Source organism: Gobio gobio, assembly GCF_949357685.1.
Source record: "Gobio gobio genome assembly, chromosome: 17".
Lineage (NCBI taxonomy): Eukaryota > Metazoa > Chordata > Actinopteri > Cypriniformes > Gobionidae > Gobio > Gobio gobio.
The window spans coordinates 19,000,896-19,013,180 of NC_137110.1; the positions used below are offsets into that span (position 1 = coordinate 19,000,896).

The window sequence follows — 12,285 nt, forward strand, 5'->3', positions numbered from 1 at the left end:
TCACTGACTTATAGTAAAAAAACAGAAGCTCAAACTCACCTCGATGAGAGAGATTGGCATTGGCGCCTTGTATGCTGTTGCCGTGGGCAATGGTTGTAGATGTCTGTCTTTGATCTGTTGTCGTCTGAGTGGAGGTAGGCTGTTTCCATGGCGCTGTAGTGCTGGGCTGAGCGGTCACAGTTGTTGAAGTGTCCTTGGAGTGTGTGGTGGTGGAACGATGTGTTCTGGAATGAGTGGATGTGCTGGGGCTGATGGTGGATGTACTTGTTACAGTAGTTATAGGTGTAGTTGTAGAGATTGTACTGGTGATTGTGGGTGTACTGCTGCTTGTAGTTGGAGCGGTGGTTGTAGAAGTCCCAGTAGTAGAAGGTTCTGGTTGTGTTGTTGTAGTGGTTGTACTTGCAGCAGTTGTTGTTTTGGGTTTGACTACAACAAATAGATATGATGGAGGAGTCAGATTTGTGATAGAAACAACTGAAGTTGAAACTTGCTGTAATCTCATCAGTCTGTCTAAATCACACATTCAACTCTCAAAATCTATGACTCTGTATTTTGTTACCTGTCACACAGCGGCGCATGTCCGGGCCCAGTTCCATGCTGTCGGGGCAGGCACACGTGTACTTGGGCGAGTGGTCTGTGATCTGAGGAGCTCTGAGGCACAGGTATTCACAGCCTCCATTGGGCAAACTCCCCATGTTGCATGTGTCTGGAGCTACAGAGGGAATTTTTAAAACGAATTCTGATGTATTAGCCTCAGGAATGGTTTAATAAGAGTATGAGCACAGTCATTAAAATATGAGCATTAGAACTATTAAGATTCCTTCACATTGACAGTGACAAAACACTGAAAGTCATTCATTTTCAGTGAAAGTTGTACCACATGAGGTCTGGAAATAAAAAGTTGAGGGTCCAGCATATTTATTTAGCTTAATTCACCTCAAAATTGGTTTCTATGCAATTGTTCAAGGGGATAAATTGGATATGGATATTAAATATCGCAACAGTCATTTATCACTTCATTTATGGGTTTTAAGTATGATAAATTACATTCATTTAAATATACACTAACGTTCAAAAGTTTTTGGAGTCAGTAAGACATTTATTTCTTAATTATTCTATTCATCAAGGATTGCATTAAATTGATCAAAAGTGACAGTTAAGACATTTGTAATTTTAAATAAATTATGTTCTTTTGAACTTTTATATTCATCAAATGACCATTGAAAAATCTCAGTCTCCACAAAAATATTGAGCAGCACAACTGTTGTCAACATTGATAATAATAAGAAAAGTCACCAAATCAAATAAGCATGTTAGAATTGCTTATTGTTCACGCCATGTCACAATTACCGTAATTATGAGATGACAACGTTCTACTCGGAACAGTTCACTTACTCGTAATTATGCGTTTCTATGGCAACACTATGAATGCCAGTATGAATCTGCAGCAGTCATGTCGTACAGCGGTTACATGGTACAAGTCGGAGCTCTCAGAAAATTCCCAGTATACAAGTTGTAAATACGAGTTTTATGAGGACGTGAACACTTTTTCAAGTTGTAATCTCATAATTACGGTAATTATGACATGGCGTGAATGCACCTAATGATTTCTGAAGGATCATGTGACACTTTGCCATCACAGGAATACATTACATTTTAAAATATATTTATAAATATAAATATATAATATATATTTTTAAATCAAATAAATGCAGCCTTGATGATAATAAGAGACTCAAAAACATAAAAACATAAAAAAGTAAATCAACCCCGCAATTAATATACCTAACACTCTTTAGAGATTTAAAAGAGATTTAGAAGAAGAGATTAAAATAGTTAAAGATACAACATTAACAACAGTCAGTAATCATGCATTTCTACTGTAATGTGTATGGTAACCTACAGTGTATGCAAATATGGACAAAGCATGAATTAGTTAATTTCCACTAATTAATTGTCATTTGCACATAAACGTCAATCAAAAAACGATGTGCCTTTGGTTGATGAAAGGAGAGATTTAAAGGGATAGTTCACCCAAAAATGAAATTTCTGTCATCATTTACTCACCCTCAAGTTGTTCCAAACCTGTACAAGTTTTTGTTCTGCCGAACACAAAAGAAGATATTTGGAAGAATGTTTGTAACAAAGCAGATAGAGCAACCATTGACTACCATAGTATTTTTTCCCTACTATGGTAGTCAATGGTTGCTCTATCTTCTTTGTTACAAACATTCAGGTTTGGAACAACTTGAGGGTGAGTAAATTAAGTCAGAATTTTCATTTTTGGGTGAACTATCCCTTTAATACAAATATGTTAAAATAACAGAGCTTGTTTTTGATGTTGTCATTTGAACAAATACAGCAACGCAATGCATGGAAATCCAAATGAAAGTTTGTTTATCTCTAAAACACTACTCAGAAAGCTCTTTTATTCAATAATATTTAATGTCTATTGCTTCCTTAAGAAAGAGAAATGTTTTGCAGGGATGCATAACTGATTAATATTTCACACAGAGGCACTTGAGATACAAAAAGCGGTTGGATTCCATTCACATCATTTCTCGTTCAGCATAAGTGTTTTCCCGCTTTCGTTTGCATTTTCAGAGCAACACTTTTAATTCCTTGATTTAGATTTAAATAGCACTTCTTATTTATTAATGTGAGGAGGCTGTAAATTGGTTCTTCTGCTGGCATGCTGCATGTGGTCTGTTTGTGATAAAAGGATGAAAACAAAGAATCCAAAACTGCACACACACGCACTCACACAGCCTCTTTCATTTTCTCTGCCTGTCTCTAGAATAACAATTCACCATAAATATGCTATTCAATGATAGGACCACTATTACTGGGGGAAAAAACAGAGTCGGCAAAGATTTGCCTCTCATCAATTATAACAATGCCAAAAAGGTGACACTGTGAAAATAATACAATTCAAGCATTATTTCCATTAGCTCCTGAGAGGCATTAGCAGAATTAAGCAAGCATTTTTTGCCACTGTGTCTGAAATGGCCTCTTCACATGTGAAACGAGCAACAACACTGAGTTTTTGCAGCTTAGTTTCATTATTTTTGGATTGGGGAGGAAGTTTTAAGTTCTCAGCGTTTCAAGTCTTATATCTCAAAAGATCAAGAACAATTTGAGTCATTATGATATGAGTCCTATAATGCATTAAAACATCTATCACTAAAACAGACTAAAAGATGCAATACTGTTTGAAAGATTGGGGTCAGTAAGATTTTTTTTTAAAGAAAATAATACTTACTTAATAATATTAAGTAAGTATACTTAATAATATTCACAGCAAGGAAGCATTCAAGTGACAGTATAGACTTTTACATTGTTACCAAAGTCTATTTTAATCTATTTAAATAAGTGCTGTTCTTTTGAACTTTCTATTCATCAGAGAAAGAAACTATATCATGGTTTCGACAAAAATATTAAGCAGCGACTGTTTTCAACAAATATAGCTTTTTCATCACAGTACATTTTTAATTAATAAATAAATAAATAATATATCGATTTATTTATTTTGGTGGTGTATCTGTGCCCATTATTCCCTATACTAAAATATGCTGAATTATAAATAATAATCATATTAATAGTCAATAATAATAATAATCAAATAATAGTCAATATCAAACTACACATCATTTAAAGTAGTTAAGCTATAGTCAAGCTACACTTTAGAAACAGTAGATCAGTGTTGCATGCTCAGAGGATTTGGGGTATGGCTGTTGTGTTTTTTCCCTTACTTTCACTTTCTCCGCTATCACCTCTCAGGGCGATATTATTGGCTGGTGTGCTGTCAGTCATCATTACGACATTGTACCTGAATGGGCGTCGTGAGTTAATTTGTTCGTTCATTCTTTCTTTCTTTTGGGGTTTGTCCCTAAGTTAGTTTGGTACTTTGAACCTTCATTATTTTCCATTGTTTTTCCCTCCAATATATTATCCCGACCAGGGAATAGGGAACAGGAAAGCATGTCACGTGACTTCCATTTCACACCATCTAGGGAAGCGCGGTGTTAACACACTAGTTAAGAAACTGGTGCCATCATTGTATGTTTTGAGTTTGATAGTTAGTGTAGTTTATGTAGGGCGTCTTGGACGCTGACGATTTTCCTTTTCTTTTTATTTTATTGTGTTAAGTAGTTTAGTTGGGAATGGGATGTAGGTAATGTGTGGGGTTTTGTTTTGTTATTTTCTTTGATTTAGCCCCGTTTAAATTCCTACTCCCTGGCATCGGTTTTTGTTTTGTTTTCTCTCCCTCCTGTGTTGAGCTTTCCTCCTAAATGTTATTGTGAGTAAATTACCGCTTCATTTAAAACTCCGTTTTTGCTCTTGTGTTCTTTTTGCACCTGAATCACTGAACGTCTCCCAGAGTTAAGATTCGGGAAAATATTTATTTATTTTATGTTGTGTCCCTCATGCCCTTAGCCACCTTTGGGACGTAACAATCACATTTCACCAGGCACAACAACAATTAGGTAAATCAGTGGGCTAAATAGTTTTTCAGTTCTCTGAAATAAACAGGTCAAATGAATCAAATTGCATGAAACATCACTAAAACATTCAAAGAGTATTACATCACAATAAACCACTAACTGTTAGAAATAAACAGAAAAGAAGAAGATTTTTATTAGAAAAACTACACTAGTTAAGTAAACAGCTACATTTAAGTAGTTACTCTCCACCACTGTTCAGTCTATACACACGCTGATGTAAAGTCAGTTCGCAAGCATCTACCTGCATCACACTTATTTCTCACCTTTAGGCTGCCGGAGCTCGTGGAAAACCACCACATCCAGCGGGTTGTTGAGATGCTGAGCCAGCATTGCCACATCATGCCCTGTCAGTCGATTCACACTGTAGATGGCCTCATCCTCCAAATCTGTCCAGTAAACCCGGTCCTGTAGAAACATACAGAATATGAATTCTGCACAAGCAGGAGCTATTGCGGTCCTCTAGTTCAAACTCTAGTTCGGACTAGCAATGACAAGGTCATGGGTTCGATTCCAAGCAAGTGAATGCATGAAATTATAATATGTATATCTTGAATACAAGTTGCTTTAGATAAAGGTGTGGCTAGAAGAATAAATGCAAAAATGGTATGTTAGTTTGGGGTCAGTAACATTTTGTAATGTTTTTGAAAGAAGTCTCTTATGCCAATCAAGACATTTATTTCTAAAAAAAATAAGTAATATTTAAAAATATTATTACAATTTAAAATAACTTTTTCCATTTTAATGTAATGTGGTTTAATGTATGTAAATGTAATTTATTCCTGACGGCAAGGCTGAATTTTAGCAGCCATTACTCCATTACTTAGTGTCACATGATCCTTCAGAAATCATTTTTAATATGCTGATTTGGTGCTCAAGAAACATTTCCTATTACCATCAATTTTGAACACAGATGAATGAATGATGAATATAAAATAGATATAAATTTTATTGTAATTTGTATTTTATTTTATTGTAGTGGTAAATGTTGTCCATCCTTGCTGAATAAAAGTTGATTTAAAAAAAAAAAAAAGGTCTTACTGACCCCAAACACTGGTAATGTATAAAGAATTTCAAAATTTATTATTCCCCTTTGTCACATCTCACCTAGTGCAGCAAGTTAGCCGACTACCATTACAAAAAATAAAAAACAACATTAAATTGTGATTGACACCTCATACAAAATCAATAGCATTTTGGGAGAAAACAGTATTGGTCTTAGAGTGAATATTATTCACTTTTATCACAAAAGACACTTGGATAGAATAAATCAAAAGCAGGTGTGTTATTTGGTAGGTTTATGTATTCACGTATACAATACACCAAAAGGAGAGAAAGGGAGGAAGATGACAATGAAGGCTCCTGTGTCTTTTCATCAGACTAATTAAAGCCCGCAGCTCTATCTCACCTTTGTATCTAAACCTACATGGAGCCGGAAAGCACATCTGACAATACCACTTTCAACATTCTCCCCGCTTCTCCGTCTGCCTCCCTCCTCTGATCAGTCCTTATCAGCTGCTACAGAAATATTGCGAATGTGTATGGTGAGATGGGCTGTTACTATGACAACTTGAGATTCATCTCCTTTTCAAAAGGACGCGGAAATGGATGAGGAAGTTCGGGACCGAGTGTTCTTGGGGTAACAAAAGAAAATGAGGGGAGGGCACAAAAAAGAAGATTGAGCGGACTGAGCATGCCCAAGCGAGCGGCTGGCTCTGAGTATTAGAGGATGTTTACAGAGCCGTGCTTTTTTGGAAAGGTCAGACTGCTGGATCCCAGTGGAGTTCCGTCAGGTGCTTCTGGTGGTGGCAGCTGATCAGTAGGACTCCTTAACCTGCACTAGACAGCATTCAAATTCTGCCGCATTGCAGCCCTCATCTAATGCATGGGCCACAAGGCCACCATATCTGATCTAGATAACGGCTTTAATCTATGACACAAAAGGCTGGCTTCCAACATCTTGTCTGAAATTTGTACTCCTTGAGCGTGGGGAGCATCTTTATTAAAACCTTTCATCATAGTATTCGCTTCATTTGGGAAGAAGCAACTATCCCTGTGGGATAGGATTGGTCTTGACATTTTCAGTGCTGCCCACTAACCAATGAAATAATGTGAAAGCTGGTGTAGAGATATTGGTCTGTTTTATGAGACAGGGCAATATAAAGGTCACACATCGTCTGAAAAGGTGACTGGAAAATTGAGTAAATTTCTAATATGCATTTGCAATTTAACGTCTGCTGTGTTGTTGCGTCCAGTACGGTCTTATTTAAGTCACTAAAATATATGAACTTAGTTTACTAAAACCCTCTGTCCTATAGCTCATATAAAATTCTCACTTGAATTTGCTTTTATATAAATATTATGCAAAATATAAATAAATAAATAAATACATACACTACTGTTCAAAAGTTTTGCATCTGCAAGATGTTTTTATGTTTTTACGCTCACCAGGGCTGCATTTATTTGATCAAAAATACAGTAAAAATACTAAAATAGTAATATTGTGAAATATTCCTGTGATGGAAAAGTTATCAGCAGCCGTTATTCCAAATGATCCTTTAGAAATCATTCTAATAGACTGATTTGGTGCTCAAGAAACATTTATTATCATCTATGTTGAAAACAATTGTTAGGAAGCACATATTTTTTCAACATTGATAATAATAAGAAATGTTTCTAGAGCACCAAATCAATTTATATATATATGTAGTTTTTTCAGGATTCTTTTTTTTTTTTTTTTTTACTATTTTTGCTATCACCTTTGATCAATTTAATTCATCCTTGAAGAATACAAGTATTGATTTATTTTAAAAATATTACTGACCACAACCTTTTGAATGGTTGTCTACAGCGCCGCCGCTCCCACCACGTGAGGGGGCACCAAAAGAAGAAAAATCTTTCTTCTGCTGAACACAAAAGAATATATTTTGAAGAATGTCAGTAACCAAACAGTTAATGAATCCCATCGAATTCCATAGTATGGAAAAAAACTGTTTGGTTACAGATATTCTTAAAAATATCTTCTTTTGTGTTCAGCAGAAGAAAGAAATTCATACAGGTTTGGAACATGATGACATAATTTTCATTTTTGGGTGAATTATCCCTTTAATGCTTTTTGTTCACTTTTTTGAAGCTTTCAACTACCAAAATGACGTGTTGAAAATAAATGTAATTTGAGCTGGGAGGAATGAGAAATTATGCAATTAAAAATAATGAACCAGAAGAATGAGCTTATTGGAAATTACTCCTGCACCAAAGACTGCATTTCATACAGAAAGATCCCCATGCTACTTTAGTACATCTACAAGAAGCCCAAAAAGTGAGGGGGAAGTTATTGGCTACAGTTGTCAATTACTGTTTTGCAACTTCCACAGCCAAGCGGAGAACTTTAGGACCAGCCTCAAGGGTACTGCAGTAACATAGCGGTTCATTTCTCATGTGCCCTGGATAAAAATAAAAGAATGAAGAAAACAACACATTATTTCCCTTTTCTAGTGGTCAGCCCCAGGTTGCCCACTTATTGAGCTGGCTCATTGACTGGCCTGATGAAGGGCATTAGGCTATCTAGTGCTTGGGCCGGGTCCTGCCTTCAGGTGCCTTAGGTGCAGCCAAAGTAAAAGGGCTTTTTAATTTGGTTTGTGTCTTTGGCTGATGCCAGCCACCCACAGCCATACATCTCTTGGCCAGTGCTACCATCTCACAGTGAGAGCCTTGTTCTCCAATTACACCCTGTGAGCAAATAACATTTTGTTTATGTGGAGCCAAACTGAGCTCAGAAACATCTCAAGGCCTGTTTTCGTCAGTGCAGCTCCATCTGTGCCTGCATGAATGAGTAAGTCAGTACTATTTGATACATTTGCTTGCCTCAAAAAGAGTCAGGGCGAAGGGATGTCCCAGATGATCCATGGAGGACAGCAAAACTCTACGGTTGTCTCCATTCAGGTCCACACTGGAAATCAGATGAAGCTTGGAATCTACCCAGTAGAGTCGTCTACTAGATAGATCTGGAAGATGAAAGAACTTTTATAAGTAGTGTACTGTATATGTAGACCTTGAGTAGTCAAATGAAACATAGAATATTAGGTACTAGTATGCGAAGGGATAATTCATATTTCAGTTCATATTCTATTATTTTTCATATTTCAAGCAAAAATAAAGACAGTTTGAAAAGAAATGAAAGACACAATTGAAAGCACAATCAATAAAAATAAAAAAAACACAATGTGCTCCAAAATCTTACAGCTTTGCTTGCTCTTTTCCCATTAAATAGGTATTTTGTTTCAGTACAGACAGCAATTCTCAATTCAACCTTTTTATCAATAGCTTTTTTCTATCCATAACTGCTTTTTCAAATGGCTTTTATGTTAAGCGAGCCAGGGAAATGATGGCAATATTGACATCGTTGCTTGAGCAATTCCATTTAGTTTTTCCCAAACTGATGGGTGATTTATGAGAAACAATGAAGGTGAATGATTTAAAGCCCTGTTGGCCACAGGAGGCTGCTCTTCATTATTAACACTCTTTCTTCTCCTTCTGCCTTCTGCCTCTGTGTTTGTTTGGTCTTTCTCAATTCTAATGTTTTTCTCTTTCTCCTCGGGTATTTTGGCTGATGTTTTGTAATGATGGCAAACGCAGCTCTCTCATGTCTTGCTTTTTGGTATGGTACGCTTTGTTTTGCTTTCTGCTGTTTCTCTTTTATGTTTTGTTGTCTTTTCTGCTATTCTCTAGTGTGCGTTTCTCTACTTTGACTATATTTGAAGATGTGAATACATTTGTTTTGAATAGAGGAACTGAATTGCAAAACTTTCAAAAGGTTTTACCGAGCGCAATCCCATTGGGCCACTCGATCCTCTCTGAAACCAGAACCTGTCGATCCACCCCGTTCATTCCAGCTTTCTCGATCTTGGCCTGCGTTCCCCAATCCGACCAGTACATGAACCTGGGGGGGGGTCAAAACAAAAAAAAAATGGTCAGGATCACAATTACGGCTAGATCTAGACAAGTGATTCTCAACTTTTGTGACTCCAAGGACGCTCATTATTCAACAATATTCAAAGCCAACAATATTCAAAGGCCCCATGACTTCCATTTGTTTGTGATTTACTGGATAAGGATTAAGGATAATGATTTGAAAAATATATTTTTTACTTAACTTATACACAATCAAATATTTTTTGAGCTTGGCAAAACCAGAAAAAATATAAAATGCCCATGGAGTTATAAGATTGTATTAATTTAAATACATAAAATTAGGCTACCTCATATATCCAGGTTTTTCGTTCTACAGAGAGAAAAAAACATTGATTAAAAAAAAAAAAAAAAAAAAATCTTGATGTTTAGTTTAATTTTAATACTAATTTTGTGTAATTCTATTAAATTTGTGGTACATTTTAAGGCTTCATCTTGAAGTATTTCCCCCACATTTTCAGAGCTAGTGGGAAAATCTGTGGAATACTGCAGAATGAATTTAAACAAAATGTGTAAAACAGTGGTTTACCATTTGCCAAAAGACTAGGGGATGTGTGAAATTTGGTGAATGATGGCTTTACAATGCTACAAAAAACAGAGGAGCTTTCTAATGTGTTTCCTGGATTGGAGCCACAAAAGCTTCATGTTATCAAACAAATTAGATAGTTGAGTGTAAAATTAGGGACGTCCGATGGCTCATCACCTGTCAAAAATCAGGATGAAGAGATGAGTGTATGCTCATTAAAAAGAGTCTGTATATAGCACCGGCCCTATAAGAGTGGAGTGGGCACTTTACCCACAGGCAACAATTAGTTGGTATGCTGACCAGCATGAGACTCATTTGCATGTTTTTCATGCTCGTCTACTTTCTGTAATACTGTGAAAAGAGCCCTGAGGGAAAAGATTCACCATGATGAATGGCAGTAGAAGAAGAAATTATACATACGAAGTGAAGAAACCTTTGGCAAGGCTTTAAAAAATCTTGGGGTGTTGACATAGATCATGCACATACTACATTATTCATTATAATTGAATGATTATTTAATGCAAACGAGGGTTCGAAAAGACTGATGCCTGATGCCATTCACATTTTCGAGTCTGCCAATTTTTTACATAATAAACATTATATTGTTACCCTTGTCTTGGATCAACGGCGATGGAACGTGGTTCGCCCAGATCTGTGTCGATCAACACCTTCCTCTTCTTGCCATCGGCAGTTGCGACAGAGATAGTTTTGTGTCCGGAATCGGTCCAGTAGATGTTCTTATGAACCCAGTCCATTGCTAAGCCCTCTGGGGAATGTATCGCAGTGTCTATGAGCGTGATCTGTTGAGAAGTGTCGCTGGCTTTGTTGATATATGCACTGAAGAGGAACAAACACACTATTAATCTACATTCACAGCATTTTAAGCAGATGTTATGTATCTATCTATTCATAAACATTTACAAGGTATTCCAACGCATCCACCAGATTCATGGTGAATAAGCACACCACAAATAGCTTGCGCTCACAGCTGTTGTTTACGTACACACAGGCAGTAAAGTGAAGCAACATCTGCATGTTTCTCAAAGAACAATTGTAGGACAAAAGAGCTGACTCCTGTGATCTTTTTCCTGTATATGGAAGCTACAGTGATTTAACAGTGAAGCAGATATGATTGCCCTTTGAAGCATGGTGAAATCTGATGTAACTGTGACTGATCTTATGATTCAGAACTCATGAGAAAGCGCTACATCACTTTGGAGTCACCTGGGTCATTTGATAAAACGGATGCCATTTGAAAGCTCATATACACGTGTAAACAATAACTAGCGAGTAGCTGGTGCCAATAGTGTAGTTCAAAAACTCAAACAAAAATCTGGTAACATTATCTTGTGTTTTTGGCTTGTCTCCTACCTTGTGTTTCCTACTTCTCGCTATACTAACAATTTTCCTAAAAACACAATATGGAAATAAAAGCTAGCATTTTGTCTGTAATCTTTGTATATACTGTACACTACAGTTCAAAAGTTTGGGGTCAGTAAGTACTTTTTTTAAAAGAAATTAATACTCATCAAAAAAACAGATTCATCAAATTGATCAAAAACGTCATTTTACATTTTAAAACAAAAAAAATGTATTTATTTATTTTAACTTACAATTATATATATATATATATATATATATATATATATATATATATATATATATATATATATATATATATATATATATATATATATATATATATATATATATATATATATATATATATATATATACATAAGTTTTTAATTTTGTCATAACACATTATTAAAATTACATATTAATTCTAAAAGTTGTGCATTAACCCTGTTCCAATCATATTTCCCCCCATATTTTAATTAAATAATGAAAAAATACAAGTCAAGATCTTTTTTATCTCGTTGTTTGTTTGTCGTATGTCATTTCATCTTTGAGTTTCAGTAAATAATACGCTTAAAATCCTGTCAACTCTTGTACCATGTTGGTAGAAAATTGAAAACTGTTTACTGGTAGAAATACCTGCATTAAAACTTTGTAGATGTGTCTAATAGAATGTTTCAAATCTTAAAACATTTCCATCCAATCTACAAAATATTTCCTTTTAATTTCAAACTGGAAAAGGCACCCATTAAGGGCTGCATGATAATGACAAAAATCATAATAGTTGATTATTCCTCTGAAATTTTAATTGCGATTATTAATTACAATTATCACAATTTGCATTGAATGATGTTTTGAATAAGTTTATACCATTGTTTGAAGCAACTGCATGCTATATTTTTATATGTTAACATTCTTCCTGAAAAAAAC

General features: G+C 35.4%; 1 protein-coding gene across 1 annotated transcript in view; it reads right to left on the reverse strand.

Annotated features, from left to right (window-relative positions):
* lrp8 (low density lipoprotein receptor-related protein 8, apolipoprotein e receptor) overlaps positions 1-12,285 on the reverse strand; it is a gene marked incomplete at its 3' end in the record, with an annotated part of 197,776 nt that overhangs the window by 8,336 nt on the left and 177,155 nt on the right. The window contains exons 11-16 of the mRNA XM_079841676.1: positions 10,606-10,833; positions 9,323-9,441; positions 8,367-8,506; positions 4,769-4,910; positions 560-712; positions 40-426 (exon numbers count right to left, since the gene is read on the reverse strand). Coding sequence (XP_079697802.1) covers positions 40-426; positions 560-712; positions 4,769-4,910; positions 8,367-8,506; positions 9,323-9,441; positions 10,606-10,833 — 1,169 coding nt within the window. The remainder of the gene's footprint in view (positions 1-39; positions 427-559; positions 713-4,768; positions 4,911-8,366; positions 8,507-9,322; positions 9,442-10,605; positions 10,834-12,285) is intronic.